The sequence below is a fragment of the Lytechinus pictus genome, chromosome 1, assembly GCF_037042905.1.
Source record: "Lytechinus pictus isolate F3 Inbred chromosome 1, Lp3.0, whole genome shotgun sequence".
Classification (NCBI taxonomy): Eukaryota; Metazoa; Echinodermata; class Echinoidea; order Temnopleuroida; family Toxopneustidae; genus Lytechinus; species Lytechinus pictus.
Genome location: NC_087245.1, coordinates 7,010,029 through 7,034,789, shown reverse-complemented (window position 1 = coordinate 7,034,789; position 24,761 = coordinate 7,010,029). Strand labels below are relative to the sequence as shown.

The 24,761-nt window shown below is 35.2% G+C and overlaps 1 protein-coding gene across 2 annotated transcripts; it reads right to left on the bottom strand.

The window, feature by feature from the left end:
- Positions 1 to 6,446: 6,446 nt before the first annotated feature.
- Positions 6,447 to 22,549, bottom strand: LOC129255777 (leucine-rich repeat-containing protein 51-like). Of its 2 annotated transcripts, XR_010298176.1 has the most exons (3): positions 22,011 to 22,549; positions 18,473 to 18,547; positions 6,447 to 9,504 (listed from the first exon to the last, which is right to left on the bottom strand). XR_010298176.1 is itself a non-coding variant. In XM_064115558.1 (2 exons), exon 2 carries the CDS (start codon positions 9,395 to 9,397, stop codon positions 8,723 to 8,725), a length of 675 nt encoding a protein of 224 aa, XP_063971628.1. In that variant the 5' UTR covers positions 9,398 to 9,504; positions 18,473 to 18,550; the 3' UTR covers positions 6,453 to 8,722. The 2 variants fall into 2 exon arrangements, 1 of the variants encoding a protein (XP_063971628.1); XM_064115558.1 differs by lacking the exon at positions 22,011 to 22,549 and having other exon boundaries at positions 6,453 to 9,504; positions 18,473 to 18,550.
- Positions 22,550 to 24,761: the final 2,212 nt, after the last annotated feature.

The window sequence follows — 24,761 nt, the reverse complement described above, 5'->3', positions numbered from 1 at the left end:
GGCTTGTCAAACTTTTTCCTGATGACAAAATGACCTTCAGTTTCAGGTGATTTTTTTTTTTGCAAGAAAAATTTTCATCGGGAAAATATGCTCTCCCCGTGGAAAATTCTGGATCCGCCCCTGGTTCTTTACAATATTTTTAAGACTGAGGTTATGTTGCAGAGAAAAGAGACCAAAGAAAAGAGACCACTGAAGTTGGAAATATTAGGAATATATATTTGTTATTTATTATTTATCTACTTATCTATTTGTTGGGGAAAATAATCACTGCTGGTATCCTTCATTTATTTAATCATACATAATAATCTAAGTCCATTTCTGTAGGGAAATAGTTCTTCTGCATTTAAAACTCCCCATGCCGTAAACAAAAAGCATGTCAAAAACAAGATATTAATTAGTAATTTCATTGTTATTTTTTATATAATAATGATAATAATAATAGTGATTTATTATTATGACTATTAAGAAGAAGGAAAAAGGAGGAGAGGAAGAGAGAAAAGGGGGATATGTATGCCATATACGTGGTGGTGGTGGGGGGTTACAGGGGTTTAACCCCCCGGTGAAAACCTTTTCTTCTTTTTGCGTGTCAAATTTTTATTCAACTTCAACCCCCTCTTTCAAAAATCATGCGTACGCTACTGATGAATACATTAGAAATAGGGAAAGACAATGATAGTTATGAGTCGTTTTAAACTTCTATTCTGCTCATCACATCATAATCGGCAAATAATCACAAATATTGATACATTTTTTGTTTTGTTTATTCACAGCCTCAAAGATGAAAACGATTACTGAAAGCATGACACATCACATAGATATGTTTGGCACAATAAAAAGATTGTCTAAATATATGGCTTGCCGATTGTACAATAGTATCTAATGAATAAAATGTAGATTATGAACATAAACTCAAGAATACGATAAGCCATGACAGAAATCGACAAACCATTTTGACATAAGTAAATTCAAAGATAGAAAAAAAGCAAACAAACCAATGAATCAATAAATAGAAGTACGTTTGTTATAAAGTGACATCCAACCTAGAACTCAAAATTAAGTACAATGTTTGTTTAATAGAATATCATATTTTATCTACACCGTTAGAAAAAAAAACCAGAAGATTTTTACAAAAGAAAAATAAAAAAAACTCACATTTTCCAGAAAGAAATAACCAAATCATTTTGTAAATTGTTATAACATGAAAGATTTTCTACAATTTTTCAGAACAGGTTTGTTTTTAAAAAGGGGAATACAGTTTTATTATATATAAATTTGTAAGGTTACATAGACCAAATGCCAATTTTCTGTAAGTTTACACAAATGCATGCAAGATTACACAGTGTAGTAAAATTGCAGGTGTTCTCGAGACTCTGCTGCAAAATGTTCTAACAGTGTAGGACTTGAGAAACATCGAGAAATATTACATCATGTAATATTCATACACGTGGACACATACCACGTCAGGTTACAAGGTTTATATTTGTCATAAAATAGATGTGTGTAGCTTATCATGTGGGACTTGATGAGCAACTTTTGTAAACTTCAAACATCATAATTTTACTGAACATCTTAAAATGATGTGTCGGGGATCTGACTGATCCTCTTTTATTCTAAACTTAAAGGAGAATGAAACTCTTGGAGCAAGTTAGCTTTTGTGAAAGCAGAAAAATCAAAGAATAAGATCAACAAAAGTTTTAGTAAAATAGGACTAGCAATAGAAGAGTTATGAGCATTTGAATGTTGAGATCACTAATGCTATGGTGATCCTCCTATTGGCAATGCGACCAAGATCTATGTTGTCACAGATGAACAACTCTCCCCATTTGGACACTGAAAATATACCCCAAAACATCTCTTTTTGCTCATTCTAATCATATGACAAAAGATTCATCAATGATATAATGTTGTGAAACCTCTGTACTTGTCCTCTCATAAAATGAACACCTCACCTTGTGATAAAGTGAGAATATAAGTGAAATAAGTAATAAAGTAATGAGGGAGTTGTACGTGTGTGACATCACAGATCTTGGTCGCATTGCCAATAGGAGGATCTACATGGCATTAGTGATCTCAATATTCAAATGCTCATAACTTTCTTATTATTCATTCAATCTTCCTCAAACTTTCAACAATATGTTTCTTTGATTTTTCTCTTTGATATGGATTCAGCTGGTTTCAAGGGTTTCATTCTCCTTTAATTAAAGGTGCCATTTTGGGTGCTCATTTGCTTATCTCGATCAATTATCCTCTTCAGAAATAGTGAAATATCAAGCCACTTTAATCATCACATGCTTAATTGCCCGGATCAGTGCATGTAGAACGATTAATATAATGTTATTTGTGAGTGAATCAAATAATCCATTCAAATATAATAACAATTCAAATTGAAAATGCAATCGGTCTATTTCATTGCAAAATAACCCGGGGGGCAGTTAAATGTATTGCTGTACACACGCGTGGCCAAATTATTTCCAAACACCCCCTAAACGAGTTTTTCTCTGTGTGCAAAATAACCCCCTAAACAAGTTTTTCGCGGGCTTTATTTACACATTTTGGCCCCTAAACAAGCTTGGGGAAAAACACATACCCTAAACACGTTTGGCTAGTCTTAAAAAAAAAAAGCTTTGGAAAAAAAACATACCCTAAATACGTTTGACCCTGCGATTGACCATTGACCAGTCTTTCAAAACTACCCCCTTAAAAAATTGTGTTTTTTATACCCGTAACGAGTGCACGCGCGGCCCGCGTCCAAAACTGAAAAAATATAATTATGAAGAATGATTGGCCGCACACATTCCTAAGATTATTTCTACAAGAGATTAACGCGAACCTGATTTTGATGCACGAAGGTCGAGTCGACGCCTTCTAGTTATGTGCATATCAACGAGTACGTAGGTTTTTGACAATATTTACAATATCAAGACATATCTTATCGGAACAGTTTTATATTCATTGTTGGTATTTGCTGATACCCTGGACCTTTTGAATTACTATATGCTTCAGATCTGGATTTTTGTGATACTAAATTTGCATACACATTAAAACACTGAGTAGAATTTTACCCAATATTGGGTTAGAAAGGGAACATGCATGTTTGCTGGGTATTTTTTTAACCCCATATTGGGCTATTTCAACGCAACTTACCCAACCAGCATGCATGTTCCCATTTTACCCAATGTTGGGTAAACATTTTTTAGAGTGTAATTTCGATTAACAAACTAAATAATGACTTCAATAATAATTAGAGAGACACGTTCTTTATCATGTGTCATTAATCTCTGGAATGTAGGAGAAAACTCAGGAAAACGGATTATGAATGAAAAAAAAAACAATGAATCACAATAAAGCCTCTATTATGAACACGATGCATACGTTTTGTCAACTATAAACAAATGGAATTAAGATTACCAAATAGAAACCAAATCTACTATTAATTTTCCAGGATTTAAGTTTTGCGCATACAGTTTGTGTAATCCGTGTTTCTTTCACCCCAAGGCCTAATTGACGGTGACCATCATAATTATGATCAAAATAGACTAATATTGAGAGAATGTTATTCACATGACATTTGATTTGATTTGATTTTATTTCAGCATTTTTCCAACAGAAATAATTAACAAACATAATGTACAACATAAATAAAAAAATAGTGATACATTTCTTTTTACAAAAAAAAATACAAATAATCATTCATTTGCAAAAATGTATATAGATAGTATTATTTTGCAATATTATAAGTTGTACTTTGTTGAGTAGACAAAAAAAAAATGCTGGAGACCGCTACCATAAGCAGTGCTTGACTAGGGTAGCGGCCTCAAAACGTATTAGCGAAATAGACAAAAAAGAACGAAGTACAAATCAAGCATTGACTTAAATTAATTATAAACAGATATTATTAATACGATATTTACATGCAAGAACCTTGTATGCCTGATATTATGTGCACATTTGACGTATTTGCATGTGTTTGTGCATGTGCAAACGTGTGCGCGTGTGCAAATGTATATTTAAAATTGTATGTGTATGTTAAGTGTGTGTGTGTGTTGAGAGTGGGTGTGCGTGTATGTGTGTCGGTATATGAGGGTGTGGGGGTAGTATTAATTAGGAATTATTGAATGGTTCCAGGATACAGCTTGAAATGATAGAAAAGTTTGATACTATGACTTAACTTTTTTCATTTTCTGATGTAACAGTTTATGAGATCAGATAGAAATTAAAAATTTACCAAGAAAATTGAGAATTGACCAAGACCCGTAGAACTCTTTTTATATATATGCATAAATTATTCAGAATTGTATTTGCGTGTCATAAACTTTTTAAAGGATGATTTGAATGAGTTAAGAGAGGGACATTGTTTTAAGTATTGTGGTAAGGAATTCCAGGTATCTGGTCCATGATGGCGAACTGATTTTTGAGCAAGAATAAGTTTGGGGTTGTGTAGATGATAATCAGAAGAGTGGCGAGTTGGATATGCATGTATATTTGAATTTAAATTGAATAGATTTTGGAATAATGATGGAAGATTATTGTAAGTGTATCTAAACATAAATATACCTGTTTGTAGAGTGTGAATATCCTGTATTTTAAGTGCATTTAAACGCTGAAATAGAGGTTCTGTGTGGGAAATATAATGCGAATGAGTAACGTTACGAATTGCTCGTTTTTGGAGAAGTAGAAGAGAGTTTATTTTCGTTATACTACAGTTACCCCATACAATATTGCAATACATCATATGTGAAAGTACTAGGGAGTTGTATAGAACCAATAATGATTTTTCAGAAAGAAAGTCTTTTAATTTTTAAATTATTCCTATGTTTCTTGATATAGATGTATGTACATTGTGTATGTGTTCATTCCACGTTAGATTGGAGTCAATTGTTACTCCCAAGAATTTGGTAGAGTGCTTTTCAGTAAGAGGTAAACCGTCAATTGATAAATTGGGAGCTGGTAAATGTGGATTAGCTTCTCGAAAGTGTATAAAATTGGTTTTGCTTATGTTAAGTGAAAGTTTGTTTGTTTTAAACCATTGGGATATTTTAGAGAGTTCTGAATTAAGAATATGTGTTAGAGTATCTAAATTAGCATGGGAATAGAAAATACTGGTATCGTCGGCAAAAATTATGAAATTTAGAATTGGGGATGAATTTATGATATCATTAATATAGATAATAAAAAGTAGGGGTCCCAGAATTGATCCCTGTGGTACGCCGCACTTGATATTTTGTTTTTGTGAGTTTTGAGATTGGAAATGTACGTATTGTTGTCGATTATGTAAATAGTCTTCAAACCAGGATAGTGCTTGTCCCCTTATTCCATATGACTTTAATTTATGAATTAATATTTTGTGGTCGATTGTATCGAAAGCTTTCGAAAGATCCATGTAAATTCCAATCGCATGTTCCTTTCTGGTGAAAGCTTCAATAATTTTGTCGTACATATATAATAAGGCATAATCTGTTGAGTGTCCTTCTCTAAAACCGAACTGATTAGGAATAAAAATATCATTGTTTTTCAGAAAAGTAAAGAGTCGTTTATAAATAATTTTTTCAATAATTTTAGATATTGATGGTAGTAAAGATATGGGCCTGTAATTGCTGATTAAGGAGGAATCTTCTTTTTTATAAATTGGTATTACTTTTGCGAGTTTCAGGGAATCCGGGCATTTGCCTGTTGAAAGAGAGAGATTAAATATATTGGATAGTGGATGAGCAATGTAATGAATAATTTGTTTAAGCAAATAAACACTAATTCCGTCATGCCCACAAGACTTGCTAGATTTCAGTTGTTGAACAATATTAATTATTTCAAGTTCATTAGTTGGTCTTAAAAAGAGTGAGTTTTCACATGCTGGAGATAGGAATTTAGTGAAATGTGAATCATTTACATGAATGTTTGAGGCCAGATTGGGACCTACATTAGTGAAATAATCATTGAATGCATTTGAAATTGTTTCTGGGTTAGTAATTTCTTGACCATCAACATTAAAACTATTTGCAATATCATGTTTTTTCTTACCTAAGAGATCGTTGACAGTTTTCCATAAAAAAGTAACATTATTTGCGTTTTCCTCTATATTTTTTGAATAGTACAGTTTTCGAGATAGACGAATAATGGATGTCAATTTATTTCTATATTTTTTGTATTTGTCAAATTTTACCTTACATTGAGTTTTTAGAGCTTGCTTATAGAGTTTATTCCGTGTTGATATTGATCGTTTAATGCCCTTTGTGATCCATGGTTGTTTATTCTTTTTAAGGACCTTATCTTTTACAAGAGGTATGTTTTTGTTATAATAATGTAAGAGTTTTTGAATAAATATTTCATAAGCAACATCGGCGTTAGTTTCGTTCAATACTTCATTCCAATCTTCTTCAGCTAAATCAGTTTTTAGTGCATCGATGTTGCGTTGGGTTTCTTTTCTGTGCATTTCTTTTTTGTTTTTATTTGTATGTTGTTGAATTTTAGCTTGATTAGAAATAACAAATATAGGTAAATGGTCCGAAATGTCAGAATAAATAATGCCATTTATGAAGTTTTTGTTAGTTACATTTGAAATGATATTGTCAATGAGGGTTTTAGGCGTACTTGATATTCGTGTCGGATTACTAATATGCGGGTGGAAAGAGTATGAAAGCAATGAGCTAATAAATTTTAGAGTGTAATTATTGTCAGTATTAATAAGATTAATGTTATAATCTCCCATTATGTAAATGTCTTTATTTTCCCGAGAAATAAAACTAAGACATTGATCGAGCTTATCTAAAAACAAATCAATGTCACCATTTGGGGGTCTGTACACATTACCTACGATTATGTTTTTATTTTTACTGTTTAAAATTTCAATGAAAATATCCTCCGTGCCTTGGATATGTATATCTGCCCTTACTTTAAAATGTATATCATTGCGCGTGTACAAGGCAACGCCACCCCCTTTACCATGCTCACGGTCAGAACGAATCATTTGATAATTATCAATGTTAAATAGAGGTGGTGAGTTTTTGTGCAGCCAAGTTTCTGATATACCGATAATAGAGAAGGGGTAATTGTTAATATTGGAAAGGAGTAATTCAATCGAATCAAATGATTTATTTAAACTTCTAGCGTTGATGTGCAAAAAACCTAAAGAATGACTAGACAAAATATGATTTTGGTCACTAGCAATGCTGTTAAAAGATGTGTTGGTTTCGGTTATAGTAGCAAAATCATTCGGTGAAACGTTGAATTTATTATTAAAATCTTCTATTGTGAAATATTTACTTTCTGAGTCTATCATGTCTTGGTCATGCATGCTTTCGTCACGGGGTATCATTTAGACTTTTTGAATGAAACCGTATTGTGGATGAAGAACTGTGTTGTGAACTGAGGGTAGGTGTGTGTGAGTGTGTGTGTTTGTGCGCGCGCGCGCGCGCACGCGTGTATGTGTATATGTTGTGGTTGGTAGATTGTGACGGGTTGTGCGAGTGCGGGAGTGAATGTGTGTGCGCACGGGTAATAACAGGGGAACATACTTGCATGGAGTGATATGATACATGACATGAAAAACATTGACATCCACATGTTAGTGAATTCATTACAACCGATGAATATCCATCAATTCGTAGGTCCATGCATATACCAACTAGTTTTCACTTTAACAATCTCTTCACCCCCGCCCCTCCGCAAAAAAAAAAAAAAAAAATTGTGGGAAAGATCATGTATCCGCAGGGACAGCTCCATATATTTGTGTACAATAGGAGGTCATTGTACGTTCGGACTTTGTAAAAAGCAAGGCGGATCTCACTGCAAAAAAATAAACAAATAAAAAAAACATTGGGAATCTGGTCTCAAACGATGTTAATACTAAAATCGTCATAAAACTCCTTATTGCTGGCTGAAATGTGCTTTAATTGCGCGAGGCCTTTCTTGCGGTTACCACGAGTGAAAATTTAAAGAAGATTTGTCCCCCTGTAGAGCAAGGGTTAAAGGCATGCCCCGGGCATCTAAATAAAAATAGTGAAATTCACAGAGCAAAATGCTGAAAATTTCATCAAAATCTGATAACAAATAACAAAGTTATTGAATTTCAAAGTTTAGCAATATTTTGTGAAAACAGTTGTCATGAATGTTCATTAGGTGGGCTGATGATGTCACACCCCCACATTCCCTTTTCTTATGTTATTACATGAAATCATAATTGTGTAATTTTTCATATATACATGTGTAAATGATGAGTCTCCACTATTATGAAATAAGTCGCAGTAATAAGTAACTAATGCACTTCATCAGTTGACAATCCAATTGTTTTAGTTCTTGGTAGAAACATTTTGAATAAACCTAATTTCATATAATAAAATACAAAAGAACAAATGGGGAAATGACATCATCAGCCCACCTAATGAATATTCGTTAAGACATGCTTAGAACTGTTTCACCAGAATAATGCAAATCTTTGAAATTCGATAAGTTCAATATTTGTTATCTGATTTTGATCAAATTTTCAGCATTTTGCTCTGAGAATTTTACTCTATTTAGTGAAATATAAATACCTTCAGCCTGGAGCATGAAAATTAAACTAATGCACATAATATGCTGTCCCCTCTATCTCACATTTTCATAAATCTTTTAACGCTTTTCGCTATAATCGATGAAGGTTTTCTTCAATTGTTCATCGTTGCGGATGAATAATGGTAAACGGGTACTCTCCAATGGGAACGAATGAATTTATCAAACATGAAAAACAGTTTTACTTTGTTTTTGAACGAGCATGTTTCTTCTTTGCTGTCGGATTTCGATCCCCGACCATCGACACGTAAACCTGGGATTTCTCCCTGTCAGCTTTAGTTACTTCACTACAGTCTAGCGTCTTCAAGTTTGGAAGTTTAGAGAGTACACGCTGTCTGTAACCAGGATCAGACTCCACCGGGTTTCCATGGAGGGTGAGTTTAAAAAGATGTTGAAGTTGAGCTAGTTTATCAATCTCTTTGGCATCCTCGATTGCATTTCCATGGAGATAGAGAATTCTAATATTGGGAAAGTTGAGTATGACTTCATCTATGGTAATAAGATAGTTGAAAGACAGATCAAGCCAATAGAGTTCTTGTGGACTTGCCAGAATGTCCTTTAGGAATTGTTCGAAACCTTTCCATTCTTGAAGAAGATTGTTGTTCATTTTCAGGGTGGTGGTCGAGTATTTCCCATCTTCGGTCTTGGTGAGGTTCTTTAGACCTTGCTGCCTTGGTTCATCGTCCTTACCATGAAGATATGAGTCGAAGTTACCAATGTTCATGAAAGAAAAGTCGAGTGGAGGAGCAGTGTAAGGAAACCTCTCATCAAAGCTGTTGATGATAGGTTTGGCGTTACGTGTCACATGACTCTTCTGGAAGTCGGGTCGTGGAATCTGTTGATAGAAAGCATCCATCTTTCAGTCTTTTCGTCTCGTTTCTTTTGCTTTATTTTGTGTGTAATGACAAAACCATGTAAACCATTATGATGATATTGAAATCGTGTTGAAGTTCGAATTCACACCTGTGTAATAAAGGAAACGAAAAGTAAAATCATATATTTTAATTCTGAACATACTTCTTGATTAATTCTTAGCAATTTTTACGTTACATACGAAGTTTTATATCGCCTTACAAAATTAAAATTCGTTGGTTAAAAATCATCATCATAAAACTCATTTGTTTTATAAATAATTTTTTATTTTTAAATAAATTGCAATAGAACTTGAAATTGAACTGTCCTCAAGGAAATAAAATGTATAGAATGCACCTTCAATGCTTCAATGTATCCCAGTTAAGAGTAATGTGCATTTCATTTTATTGAATTACATTATACTGCAAATCACACAGGAAATTAATTGGTAATGGAGGCAGGTGGGTAGTTCACGTCGTTTAACACAGTGAGAATCTAATCATGACGATTGGTATGGATTTCATTTATTTTTTTATTTGAATTGCACTCCTGCATTGCTCTTTTCGTTGATCACGTCATCACGATGCACTGGGAGGATGTTTGGATATTTTACAGTTTCATAAAATGATCTGTGTTAAAATATTTATTCTTAAAAAAAAAAGATTGACAAAAATGCATATTAGGAAGAAAGCCAGATAGAGGGAGATTTGGCGATATATTCAGAAAGGTGGCATTTAAAGGGAAGTTGAAGTTTAAATGACACTGAATCATCTGATTTCTGAAATTCAGCCTTGTTACACATGTGCGAGGTCATGGCCGTACGCAGAAATTTTCCGGGGGCAGGATGCGTAAAAATTTCGAAGAAACCCGAAAGCGAGAAGGCGAAGTAAACGAGCTTGTAATTACTTGGGTGCTTTTGCATTTTCTTAAGTGAAATTGAAAGGTTTCGTGCACACTTTTGTTAATTTTGTGCGAGTGATTCATCATCCGTCGCCGATTTTTCAACCGTAATTCTCAGGAAATTTATTTGCGACACGGAATCGAAGGAGCAGTTCTCCTCGAGAACTGTAACACGGAATCAATTGTGAAATCTATATGGATGGAGGGGGGCATATAATAATAATAACAATAGCTATTTTTATAAAGCGCTTTACAGCATATTATTACCACGGTCATCGGATCCTTGCATGCCCGCATACAATATATGCACCTTCTCCACTCCCAGGGGAGCATTCCAATAAGAGTTCCAAGACTCAATGGCTAGGCATACTACATATAGGCTTTCACATCCTACCGGGTACCCATGCATTTAACACCTGGGTAGAGAGTAGCAAAGTGTGGATTAACGCCTTGCCAAAGGACCGCAGTGGGATTCGAACACAAGACCCTCTGTTTTCAAGGCGAGAATCAGAACCACTACACTACGGCTCTTTCATGCCTATGCCTTAAGGTATTAACAATAAAGAACGTGAATCCAGTGGTAACATTCCAATGCAAAAACGTAGAAATGAGCCTTGACTCATTTTTTCAACATGGTGGTAATGATAAAAATAATATGAATTTATATTCGATGTTTCTTTATGGCCCCTTCTTCTAATATGGAATTAGTTGATGAAACTTGGAAAAACCATCTTGTACGAGTCGCATATCAAATGATTAAGGTCAAATGTCATTTAGGGTGAATAACTTTGACCATGTTGTGCTATGAATATTAAAACTTTACCTTAGGTTAAGATTGAGAATTTTCAAGATTAGTTTAACAGATTATGTCCTTAAAATTTTCATGGTTAATATCAAGTATCAGCAAATGGATAAAAGTAATTATAATTCACTATAGGGAAGGCCAAATGTCACTTGGGGTCGGGGCAACAATTAACTGATATCAACATGTAAGAAATAACTGTTTTGAAACTATCAATCGGTATTAAACATCACAGATTAGACGAGTATAATTCCAGGTTACCGGATCAAGGTACAAGGTCATTTCAGATCAATTATTTTGGATAAGAAGTACGTTCCTTAACCTTTACTTAACCACAATGAATGAAACTTATATGAGATGATTATTGGATATCAAAATCGTGACAAATGATATGAAATGAAATACAAGTTTCTAGGGTCATCTGAATTTAGGATTTTATTATCAAAATGTGTTTTCTCTCTTTTCGAAAAAAATCTTATACGGAGATGTTTTCAAGTCAGCGCTGCTGCGCTTGTTGTTGCTGTTTACCTATCAATATTTCAGTAAACTCTTCCTAATCAATGGTAGCAGATGAATTACGGAGGTGGTATCACTGCGTACTTTCTTATAGAACAGTTTGATGATTGCATCTATCATGATCAACGTGGCTTATAATGAGAATATAAAGTACACCTGCTGCGTTTCCGAGCACTGATATAGACGCGATCGATATCATTTGATGCCTTGACAATGCTGATTAATCAAAGATTGATATTATTACATTTTCATCGAAAGTCGAAGATATTGCAGGCCCGGTGTTATAATGGCAACATGCGGATATTTTGTGTGTGTTTTAAACCTTCAGCAGTTCACATATAGTCCGGGGGCTGGGAGAGTTTATTCAGCTGATCGGGTACAAAAGGTTTGATGGTCCCAAGATGTTGGCATGATATCAGTGGTCAAGAAAATGTGTTGCTGCCGGGTCAAATCCTGTACGGAGGGCCCACAGGGCCCCATTTTTGTCGGCCATCTTGAATTTTTCATGAAAATCAATTATTTTCATATTTTTGCACAAACAATGGAAAAATATTAAATAAATACGCATTTCACATTGATTCAGGCAGTAGAAATCGATTGCAAGTGTTTTCAGGACAGTCCGGTTAATATTTTTTGAAAAATATAAGAATTTATGCCAAAATTTTCATGTTTTTAGGCAAAAATTTGCATGTGCAATGATATCTTTCTGTTTTCTCATTAATATCAGCAATCAATGCAAAATATCAGCATTCAACACGAAAGAGAATATATTAACGAGAACATTGATATGCTTCATGACAGTATTAATGTCTTAACTTGCTTAGATATAGAGAAAATACCTCCATATGCATTCCCCGATATTGCGATAAAATGACACCAAAAACCAACCTCCGTCACTAGTCACACCAGTAATACCGATTTCAATGCGCTCGCTAGCTTGCCTTTCAAAAGAGTACAATAGACTCAATCGGTCTTGCCTCGCCTTTGTTGGTGTGACTAGCACGCATTAATGCATGTAATGAGCGTCGCGATAGAAAAGTGTATATTCCATTATGGCTATGAGGGCAAAAGGCGTTTTTTTTAAACACATTTAAGCAACATTTATGTTAATGAAACCTCTTGGAAAAGTTAGAGGAGGGATTGCTCTGCATGTCGCAAGCAATTTCATTCGGACACCTCAAAACATAGTCCCGCAAGAGCCTGTCGAAGGTACCCCACCCTTATCCGAGGCTTGACTACTAAAATATCTTGCCTTTTGGAGCCCTCATTGTGGCAAAATGATGCTTCGGTTAGGTAACAAACAACTTTTATTTTCTTGAAATCACTTGGAGACGAAAGAGTAGGCTTTTCTCTATCAGCTACATTTAAAGAAGTGAGGGCACAACAAAGCCTACCCTCTCAGGGGGCTGCCCCAGGTCACCCATCCCCTTTTTTGTATTTTGCCCATTTCTTGGAAAATTCGTCATTTTGGAGCCACATTGATGAGAAAAGTGTTTCAACTATGTAATGAAACCACTTTTATTGTTTTAAACCACTTGAAGACAAAAGAGTAGACATTCTTCTATCTGTTACATATAAAGAATTACTGAAAAATGGAAGCCACCCCCGTCAGTGGGATGCCGAAAACACTATCCCCTTTTTCCGTATTTTGCAAATTTATGAAAAAATCTGCAAATTTGGAGCTCCCACTGAGGCTAAAGGGTGTTTCTGCTAAAAGGCAATCCATTTTGTTGTCTTAAAACCACATGGAGACAAAAGAGTTGCCTTTCTTCTATCAGTTACATAATAAGAGGTGCTGGTACAGCAATGCCTACCCCTGTCAGCGGCTCCTGAAATTACCCACCCCTTTCTGTATATTACCTTTTTTATTAGAAAATCTGCGAATTTGGAGCCCAAATTGGGGCAAAAAGATGTTTCTCCTAAATAGCAAAACACTTTCCTTGTCTTATTCCACTTCGATGCAAAAAAGTAGTATTTTTCTATCTGCTACATTATAACGAAGTACCGCCATATCGAAGCCTACCCCCTCAGGAGGCAGCTGAAATCACCCAACCCCTATTTCGCATTTTTCTAGGAAAATTCGCCATTTTGGAGCCCCAATTGAGACCAACGGCGTTTCCGCTTTGCAGAAAGTAACTTTTATTGTTTTGTAACTCGTGGGAGAGAAAAGGTAGGATTTTCTCCATCAGCTTCATTTGAAGACGTGCTCTCACACTGAAGCATACCCCCGCCAGGGGCTGCCGAAATCACCCACCCCTATTCCGTATTTTACATTTTGATTAGAAAATCTGCGAATTTGGAGCCCACATTGAGGCACAAATATGTTTCTCCTAAACAGCAAAACACTTTCATCGTCTTAAAACCACTTGGATGGAAAAGTAGTATTTTCTCTATCTGCTACATTATAACGAAGTGCTGCAACATCGAAGCCTACCCCCTTAGGGGGCAGCTGAAGTCACCCAACCCCTTATTTCGTATTTTTCTATAGGAAAATTCGCCGTTTTGGAGCCCCAATTGAGACCAACGGCGTTTCCGCTTTGCAGAAAGTAACTTTTATTGTTTTGTAACTCGTGGGAGAGAAAAGGTAGGATTTTCTCCATCAGCTTCATTTGAAGACGTGCTCGCACAAAGAAGCCTACCCCCAACAGAGGCTGCCGAATCCCCCTCCCTTTGCCTATTTTCCCACTTTATTGAATAATTCGCAGTTTTTGACCCCTTGTTCAGGTAAATTAGCATTCCTGCTATATAATGAAGCGAAATTATTTTTGAAGCAACTTAAAGATGAAAGAATAGGCTTTCTTCTACATGCAAAAAAGCTACATGCAAAAAACGTGCTGGCGCATCGAAGCTATACTCAATACTCAATAAAAATATGTTGGCACATCGACGCCTACAAGAGGGTAGGCGTCGAACATCTTTTTATATGAAGCTGATATTAAAAAAAAAATCTTTTTAATTTCCAGGTGGTTTGAAAAAATAAAGTGACTTTACTATTGTATCAGAAACGCCCTTTGCCTCAATGGCGACTCCAAAACAACGAATTTGCTAATAATTAGACTAAATGAACAAACAGGATCGGGTGACTTAGTATTCGGCAGCCCCTGAAGAGGGTAGGCGTCGATGTGCCATGCAGCACTTCTTTATTTAAAAGGCCTACTCTTTCATCCCCAAGCCCAGGGGAGTTGAAAAAAATAGAAGTGGTTTTACTTAATAGCAGAAATACATTTTTGCATCGATGGGGCTAAACATTGCGAATTTTCCAATAAAGAGGGAAAATAGGCAAAAATGTGGGGGTGACTTCAGCAGCCCTGGAATTGAGTAGCTTCGATGCGCCAGCACGTTTTTTGCATGTAGCTTTTTTGCATGTAGAAGAAAGCATATTCTTTCATCTTTAAGTTGCTTCAACAAAAAAATAAATTCGCTTCCTTATATAGCAGGAATGCTAATTTACCTGAACAAGGGGTCAAAGCCTCTGTTGGGGGTAGGCTTCTTTGTGCGAGCACGTCTTCAAATGAAGCTGATGGAGAAAATCCTACCTTTTCTCTCCCACGAGTTACAAAACAATAAGTTACTTTCTGCAAAGCGGAAACGCCGTTAGTCTCATTTGGGGCTCCAAAATGGCGAATTTTCCTAGAAAAATAGGGGTTGGGTGACTTCAGCTGCCCCCTGAGGGGGTAGGCTTCGATGTGGCAGCACTTCGTTATAATGTAGCAGATAGAGAAAATACTACTTTTTGCATCCAAGTAGTTTTAAGACGATGAAAGTGTTTTGGTGTTTAGGAGAAACATCTTTGTGCCTCAATGTGGGCTCCAAATTGGCAGATTTTTCCCATAAATTGGCAGAATACGGGAAGGGGCCGGGTGACTTCAGGAGCCCCCTGAGGGGGTAGGCTTCTATGTGCCAGCACTTCGTTATATGTAGCAGATAGAAAAATATCAATTTTTCTTATCCAAGTGGTTTTAAGACAATGAAAGTTGTTTGCAAGATAGGAGGAAGATCTTTTTGCCCCAATGTGGGCTCCAAATTCTCAGATTTTCTAATAAAAAGGTAAAATGCGGAAAAGGGTGGGTGATTTCTGGAGCCCTTGACGGGGGTAGGCTTTGCTTTACCAGCACTTCGTTATATGCAACTGATGCTATAATAAATGCTATTCTTTTGTCTCCAAGTGGTTTAAGACAATGAAAGTGGTTTGATATACATAGAAGAAACATCTTTTTGCCTCAATATGGGCTCCAAATTTGAAGATTTTCTAATAAAAAAGGTAAAATACATGTACAGAAAAGGGTTGGGTAATTTCAGGAGCCCCTGACGGGGGTAGGCTTTGCTGTACTAGCACCTCTTATTATGTAACTGATAGAAGAAAGGCAACTCTTTTGTCTCCATGTGGTTTTAAGACAACAAAATGGATTGCCTTTTAGCAGAAACACCCTTTAACCTCAGTGGGGGCTCCAAATTTGCAGATTTTTCCATAAATTTGCAAAATACGGAAAAAGGGGATAGTGTTTTCGGCATCCTACTGACGGAGGTGGCTTCCATTTTTCAGTAATTCTTTATATGTAACAGATAGAAGAATGTCTACTCTTTTGTCTTCAAGTGGTTTAAAACAATAAAAGTGGTTTCATTACATAGTCGAAACACTTTTCTATCAATGTGGCTCCAAAATGACGAATTTTCCAAGAAATGGGCAAAATACAAAAAAGGGGATGGGTGACTTGGGGCAGCCCCCTGAGAGGGTAGGCTTTGTTGTGCCCTCACTTCTTTAAATGTAGCTGATAGAGAAAAGCCTACTCTTTCGTCTCCAAGTGATTTCAAGAAAATAAAAGTTGTTTTTTACCTAACCGAAGCATCATTTTGCCACAATGAGGGCTCCAAAAGGCAAGATATTTTAGTAGTCAAGCTTCGGATAAGGGTGGGGTACCTTCGACAGGCTCTTGCGGGACTATGTTTTGAGGTGTCCGAATGAAATTGCTTGCGACATGCAGAGCAATCCCTCCTCTAACTTTTCCAAAAGGTTTCATTAACATAAAAGTTGCTTAAATGTGAAAAAACCCGCATTTTGCCCTCATAGCCATAATGGAATATACACTTTTCTATCGCGACGCTCATTACATGCATTAATGCGTGCTAGTCACACCAACAAAGGCGAGGCAAGACCGATTGAGTCTATTGTACTCTTTTGAAAGGCAAGCTAGCGAGCGCATTGAAATCGGTATTACTGGTGTGACTAGTGACGGAGGTTGGTTTTTGGTGTCATTTTATCGCAATATCGGGGAATGCATATGGAGGTATTTTCTCTATATCTAAGCAAGTTAAGACATTAATACTGTCATGAAGCATATCAATGTTCTCGTTAATATATTCTCTTTCGTGTTGAATGCTGATATTTTGCATTGATTGCTGATATTAATGAGAAAACAGAAAGATATCAATGCACATGCAAATTTTTGCCTAAAAACATGAAAATTTTGGCATAAATTCTTATATTTTTCAAAAAATATTAACCGGACTGTCCTGAAAACACTTGCAATCGATTTCTACTGTCTGAATCAATGTGAAATGCGTATTTATTTAATATTTTTCCATTGTTTGTGCAAAAATATGAAAATAATTGATTTTCATGAAAAATTCAAGATGGCCGACAAAAATGGGGCCCTGTGGGCCCTCCGTACAGGATTTGACCCGGCAGCAACACATTTTCTTGACCACTGATATCATGCCAACATCTTGGGACCATCAAACCTTTTGTACCCGATCAGCTGAATAAACTCTCCCAGCCCCCGGACTAATACCATGCATACGGTATATTGCTTGGTCAACCTGTCATGATATATGCTTTATCGAAATAACAGGGCAAGAAATCTTGAGGTGATAAGAAAGACTAACTTCCAACAATCTGATCACTGATGTCTTATTCTAAACTCAGAGTGTAACATATATACTCTTGAAAAAATCCACAATTGATATGAACCCGTTTTTACAATATTATGATGATGATTTTTTTTGGGGGGGGAGGGGGTTCACATTTAAAAATGTGATGTTATTATGTTGTTTCAATCATGGACCTATTACAATAGGTAATAGGTTCATGTTTCAATGAACAACTTAATAGTCAGTCATCTTTTCTTATCTTCCTCTCACCCATTTTATCCTCCTTTATTTCTATGTTTGATCACGTGATGAAGGTGAATGGTGGATGTACCTTGCCCATGGCACATTTCCTACTTATCGTCCTGCCGAAAGGACGTATTATTTAAAGGACAAGTCCACCCCAACAAAAAGTGGATTTGAATAAAAAGAGAAAAATACAACAAGCATAACACTGAAAATTTCATCAAAATCGGATGTAAAATAAGAAAATTATGACATTTTAAAGTTTCGCTTAATTTCTCAAAACAGTTATATGCACATCCTGGCTGGTATGCAAATGAGGAGACTATGACGTCACCCACTCACTATTTCTTTCGTATTTTATTATATGAAATATGAAATATTCTAATTTTCTCCTCATTGTCAAGTACAACGATTAATTCCTTCCAGAACATGTGGAATTAGCATTGCTTAATACTGTATGGTTCAGTCAAGTTGGTCCTTATTGTCAAATCTATAAAAAAATGCAATATTGTATAATTCAAACAATAAAAAACAAAAGAAATAGTGAGTGATGGACATCATCGACTGACTCACCTAGTTGTGCATATCACTCTTTTGTGAAAAATAAGCGAAACTTTAAAATGTCATAACTTTCTCTTTACATCCGATTTTGATGAAATTTTCAGCACTATGCTATTTTGATTTTTCTCTATTTATTCAAGTCAGCATTTACCTGGGGTGGACTTGAACTTTAAAATCATTTATACTTACCACTTCATAGGTATTTGGTATATCGTCATGTACAGACCTATATATAGCGATTCGTCTATTTAGCTGTTTTCCCGTCTCAATTGTAAGGAGAAAATAAGGAGACAAATAAAACTAATTAAGAATGATTACAAATTTACCAACATCAATGTGCACTTAGGAGTTATTACAATGTCAGCGTTTGAACCTACGAAGACTTCCATTGGGGTGATTATACTTAATTCGATGTTCAGGGAAAATGTTAGCTCAGACAAAGATGACGAGGGACACCCAACTAAAATTACCAACTGATATGTTGTACCAAAAGGTCCAATTAAATTCCAATTCACCATTAGCAAGATTAGTGTGTACTTTGCATAGCGTTAAAAATAAAGAAAAATAAATCTCTGCAAGAGAAGCAATTCTTATTGACCACCATTAAATCTTCACAGAGGCAGTGTTTTTTCACTTTGGGTTTAACAGACCTTGAATTATATGTTTTACCATTTTTCTTTCTTTCCTTTTTTTAATAATCCAAAATAAAAATAAAAATGAACACCAATGCCTATTAGATAAAAATTGTGCATACCCGAGACACGATTTTTTTCCTACATACAAACTTTTCTTCCCAGCGTCAGAACAGTGCATTTAATCGAAGACTATACACAGGAATATTCATAAACACTTATCTTAAATCTATTAAGAACTTGACATCTAATTGGTCAGCCAGGCGCAAATCTGTGGAAGTTAATTACCCTTTTGGTGGCCTATCTTTTATAACAGGTAATCAATTTGCTTTCTAATATTTGACCAGTTTAATATGTTTGTAACCTGAAAAACCAGCAGTGTTAGTAAATTTTGCTCATTCGATTGCGACTTCACTCTTTCATTTGTCAGGTCAAACAAAGGTTTGTGACCAGAAATTACTGTACTGGTTTGGTAGAGCCACGAAGTTGCTTTGACGAACACTTGTCAGGTTAAATAAAATAGATTTGACATGTCTATTGATACAATCTCAAAGTATGACAAATAGATCTAAGCCCCGTTTAAAAAAAAATGACTGATAACTCTGAATTTTGGAACCTTGATTCTGATTGGCTGCTGTACCCTGTTATAACCACAATCCCAAGTTACAAAAAGTCATTTATGAAACTTGCTCCTGTCCAATGAAAATGATTTGTCACCCATGCGTCTTGTGCTTGTCCAATAAAAGCAATTGATAACAGAACAAACATCATTTATTCGGGGCATTCACTATTAAACCGTGAGTTGATGGAACGGCAGTAAGTTTAATTATGTCATTACAAAAATCAACATTAGATAAAAATGATAGCGTTATATGAAAACTACTTTTTCAATTTCATCAAATCATGCACATGTTGATCATGACAATGTTTCGGGTAATAGTCACTTCCTCTAATCAATACGAAGAATACCGAAGTATATAACATATTAAATATTAAGATAAACTATATGCATAAGATTGTTACTTATTTTTAAGACATATTGTACTTTTTTCTACAAGGATAATTCCATCTTGTTTTTATCAATGATGATTCAACAACTATAGTACAGAAAGGATTCATTCATCGAGGGTCCATGCAAACTCCGTTATTCATCATGATCATGGAAAATGGATTATAGGAACGACACTTTTATGTTTGCCAGAATCCTGACAAGCGTTTCATCTGATTCTCTGTTGTATTTGGTTTAGATTTAAAAGGAAGAAGCGATGACACATTATTGCACAGAAGAGGAATAATGAAGTTGGTTTGAGAGAATCCCCTCGCTTGTGGACGACGTCACGAACTCTTAGAAACCATAGTTACCATGATCATAGGGATTCAATTCTGAATTCGAGTGATAAACTAAATTAAAAACTAGCCAGAATCGCTTCATTTTGATTTAGTTTAGAAAATTGTTATTGTTCATTTTACATGTATTAATATGATTTATTGTAATTACTATGGGGCCAATTTATACAAGCAGTTGTGCTTTCTTTGAACCCTCCACATGTAATATATATGTAATGTCAATGATTTGCGTATATATATATATATGTATATTTTTAATTTTGGAAATAAATTTGAATTGAATTGAATTCAAAAGGTTTAGCAGAGTGACTCCTTGGTATCCATAATTTACTAATATATATTTTTTTATTCGAAAACAATTTCAATTTAATTCAATTCTTGGTTTACTAGAAGGTATGTCTTGCAATAAAAAATGAACAGGTTTTTACAAAATCTTATGTATTTAGATTGACAGTAAAAAAACAAATTTCTCTTTAGATTTTACACTATTCGTTTTTTTTTACGGCACGAAAGTCAAAATAAGGTCACATTTATAACATGGTTATGAGATTTTCTGTTGTAAAATCGCTTTCCTTATACAGGTAGGTGTATACAGGCCTACATTTGTGGAGTCTGGGATTATTAAGGTTTTTTATAAAAAAAAATTTTCATTCATGGATCAGTAATCCTACTATGTTGTTCTTGAAAAGTTTGCAAACACATGAACACATTATTGGCAGATGACAATGAGGTTCCAATAAGTTCAATTCAATACACTAAAAATGACTACGTATAAATGACAGATGAATAACAATAAACACATATTACTGCAAAAGTGACATTTTAACTATTTTGGATTCTATTAAACATAAAATATATTAAGCATCAAGAGTCGGGCAGATATTGCGACCAAACATGCCAAATATTCGTCGAAATTCTGACCAATTTGGTCAAAAAAACTATAGACCAATAATGGGCCCTTATACGTTTGCTAAATTGTTTGAAAATAATGGAAAGCTCTTGAATCGAAATAGAGATTCGTACTTCGTGGTCAACGTTGGTGATTTCAGCATTTTATTGATAGTGGAAATTATTGAATGTCCAACTCGTCATGCCATATTATCTGCTATTGTGCGTCTACTGAAAAGTCCATTATCAAAACTAATTACCCATTTTCAAAGTTGTGTCCGAAATTATATAGAACCCCTCAGGCGTATAGACATGCCTAAGTTAGTCAGTAGCCATTGTATTATTAATGATACAAAATACGCTATTTTTTTTGGAAACGCTGACTACTTTATATACATCAAAAGATTTAGAAATAAAAGACATAAATGAATCGACTAATATAATTGTATGTACTGCAGGTAAATCCCAAGGTTTTCGAACGTTAGGGGTCTTCTCTTTTCGTCTACTAGTAGTTACGGCTATGTCATGGACGTTTAATCGATTTTCACTGCATTTAAAAAGTATTAAGTAAAACACTTCTTAGCTGTGTATTATTTTTCATTGGTGGACAAATTCATGCAGTATCACTTCCTATACGAAAGACACTATATTTCAGATATACTAAACACAAATGGAGCTCAAGAACTATAGATCTACCACAAATCACTATTAATTAGTTTCGAAATAGATAGGCACCTCCAAAATGGCAGAGTAAGTATGGATCTAACTATAGACGTTTAACGAAAAGAGTAGAGTAGAAAAATAGAGTGAAAAAAATCCTTAAAATTATATAATTTAAAAAAATACCGAAAATTCATTACCTCACAAGTGCTTACTTTGTCGATTATCCTTGCCCCTATCCTTGTCGAAAGAAATTCCTCGGCTATGTTTCATTCATCTGCTCATCGTAAGATAGAAGCTTTCGTCAAAATAAAAATGCATCTGTTCACGATGATGTTTAATGGTAATAAAAATATAATTCGCTGGTTATGAGCTTTCCCGACCTGGAAGAAGAAGCTTGTACGAGGAGAGACAGCAGTTTGAAGCAATTGATTTACTATACAATTATGGCGCCCGCATGTGATGCAATTCATTAGTGGTTGCTTCCTAAGTAGGCACTTCTTTGCGGCTGTTTTTATGGTCATTGTCCATCCAAATCACACCCTGCCAGAGTCGTCAAGTTAGTGTATATTACCTGTACATAGGCTGCACCACGCAGACCCGTTCGTCTGATCGAAACTCAAGTCGAAACAAATTAATTCATTAAATCAAGATTGAGTGTTGAATTAATGTAATGAAAGTCTGATGTCCACTTCGAATAATAAACAGTAATAATGTTGCATGTTCGTCCTTTATGTTCAGTATTGACCGTGTGATATTCGATCGCTATAGATCGATAACATCATTGACGATGCGTTTGTTACCTCATGACCCTTTTCAAGTACAAACCCCATACACAGTTTGGTTAATGAGACATTCCTAGCAGAACAATTTGTTGTAAACAATTCACGCTACTTAATCAATTCATTAGATTCTGATTCCTTTAATGATTGACATGTTCTTTGTCTTTACAGCCAACTGTACATGAGCAATTATTGGTATCTTGTAAAAGTGGTCAATCAAGTTAAGCTATGTAACGCCTGATGCTTGTAGACTATTCGGTGTTTGCTTGGCAAACAAGCCAAATGGTATAGATGCAGGTAAATAATACACTTCATTAGGAGAAGATAAACCCGTGTTTACCTGAGACCAAACTACTGGAGATGTATCTCATCTTTTAAGTCATTAGCAACGGACACCTATGTCAATAGCGGTGTCAAAATGTGCCTCCAATTTTAAATGCAATCATTCGTTCGTGCAAGCGAAACGGTATCACGATCACACAATTGTCGCCCAGATATTGTTGTTTTGGTATGATATGCGAGTTGATGAAAAGTTGAAAGTGATACGAATAAATGGGGATTTATGAATAATTGGATCTGAAAACATGATTGGTTGATACTGGTATTTATTTTCCACATTACCATGCTAAAAATACAGGGTAAATAGATATACATGATAACATTTAAAAAATATAGTAAAATGGCGGCACTCAGCTTTGTTAATGAACAACAACGCTGTTCTTTCCTTGGGTCCAGAACATATAACAACAGATACTGTTTATGATAAAATACAAATCCAAGCAAAATACTTGATAATTATAAACAATAGTGATAAGTAGATTAAGCTAATTAGACTTTTACAGGAGTCCCTTCCTTTATTCATTTTTAATAAAAAGCCCTCTCTGTCAGGAGTAGAAGATGGAAAGATGGACAGATGAGGGGATGGAAAAAAGAGAGAGAATGATGGAGAGGAAAATAGAAAGAGAGAAAGTGAGAGAGAGCGAAAGGGAAATATGATAAAATGATATAAAGATATGGCACCTAGCAAGCGATGAAAATCTGCTGAAATTATGAAAAAATAATCATATCACAGATGATCTAAAAAAAAAAAATATCTGAGCACACTATATTTTACATGCATCAAGTAGACCTGCATGGGTATATTGGAGATAATGAAAGTTTATCATTTCAATCCTGCCGCGTTGACAAAATTACTTCTCAATTGTTCTAACTTTTCGATGGCTAAGTCAAGGTCCTTTTCGAAGCAGTTAATATCGTTGTCATTGTTGTCGACATCACCGACGTTGGCAACGTCGTCCGCCCCATCATCACGAGCAACAAGTCGACGAAACCTTGGTTCTCGAAGACCTTTTAATAGTCTTTCAAATGGATCTACCATTGTTGATTCTTTCGTCAATACGGTTTGCTCAACTATTCTTATTTGATCCTGATCTTGATTGTCTTCGGATCTATCGATATTGACGTCGTCTGCTGAAGTTTCGCTCATACTGCCGACGCATTTAGGTTTTCCGAGAAATATGGGCTTCTTTCGCTCATATACGGGAAGGTTAACAAGAGGAAGCATGTTGGCTTTATTCATGCTATTGTCATAATTGAGAAGGCTCTCAGAACTACCAACGTTTCCATGGAGGGAGATGATATCATCACCTCTTTTATGAGCTTCGTTTTCTTGAATTTCAGCTTGCTCTGAACTTTCAATCGATGAAGAAATCAAGGGGTCCATATTCACAGTGATTGAGAGTTTTCCTGTCAATGAGAAACAAAAAAAATAAATAAAGGAAAAATAATAGAAATAACAAGAAAGAACTGAAAAAGAAATAGCTAGGGGTCATTTTCTTCCTGTTATTATTGATGGTGAGGAGGAGGAGTAGGGTGACGATGAAATGTGTGTCGATCACGGGAGGAATGGCGGTGGCGATGGGGAATATATCCAAGTGGGGGGCGGCCTGTGTTATCATCCAGCAATAATTTTCGGTCGAATATCATGATATTATTGACAAGTATGATCGTAATGATGATCACAATACTGATTGTCGTATTGTATATACGCATAATGACCATCATTTTCCTCCGCAATTTTATTTTATTTATCATTATTGAATGAAACAATTCATTCCAGATATTGTAAGAAACAACAAATTCCAGAATAAAATACATTAACATATTCAT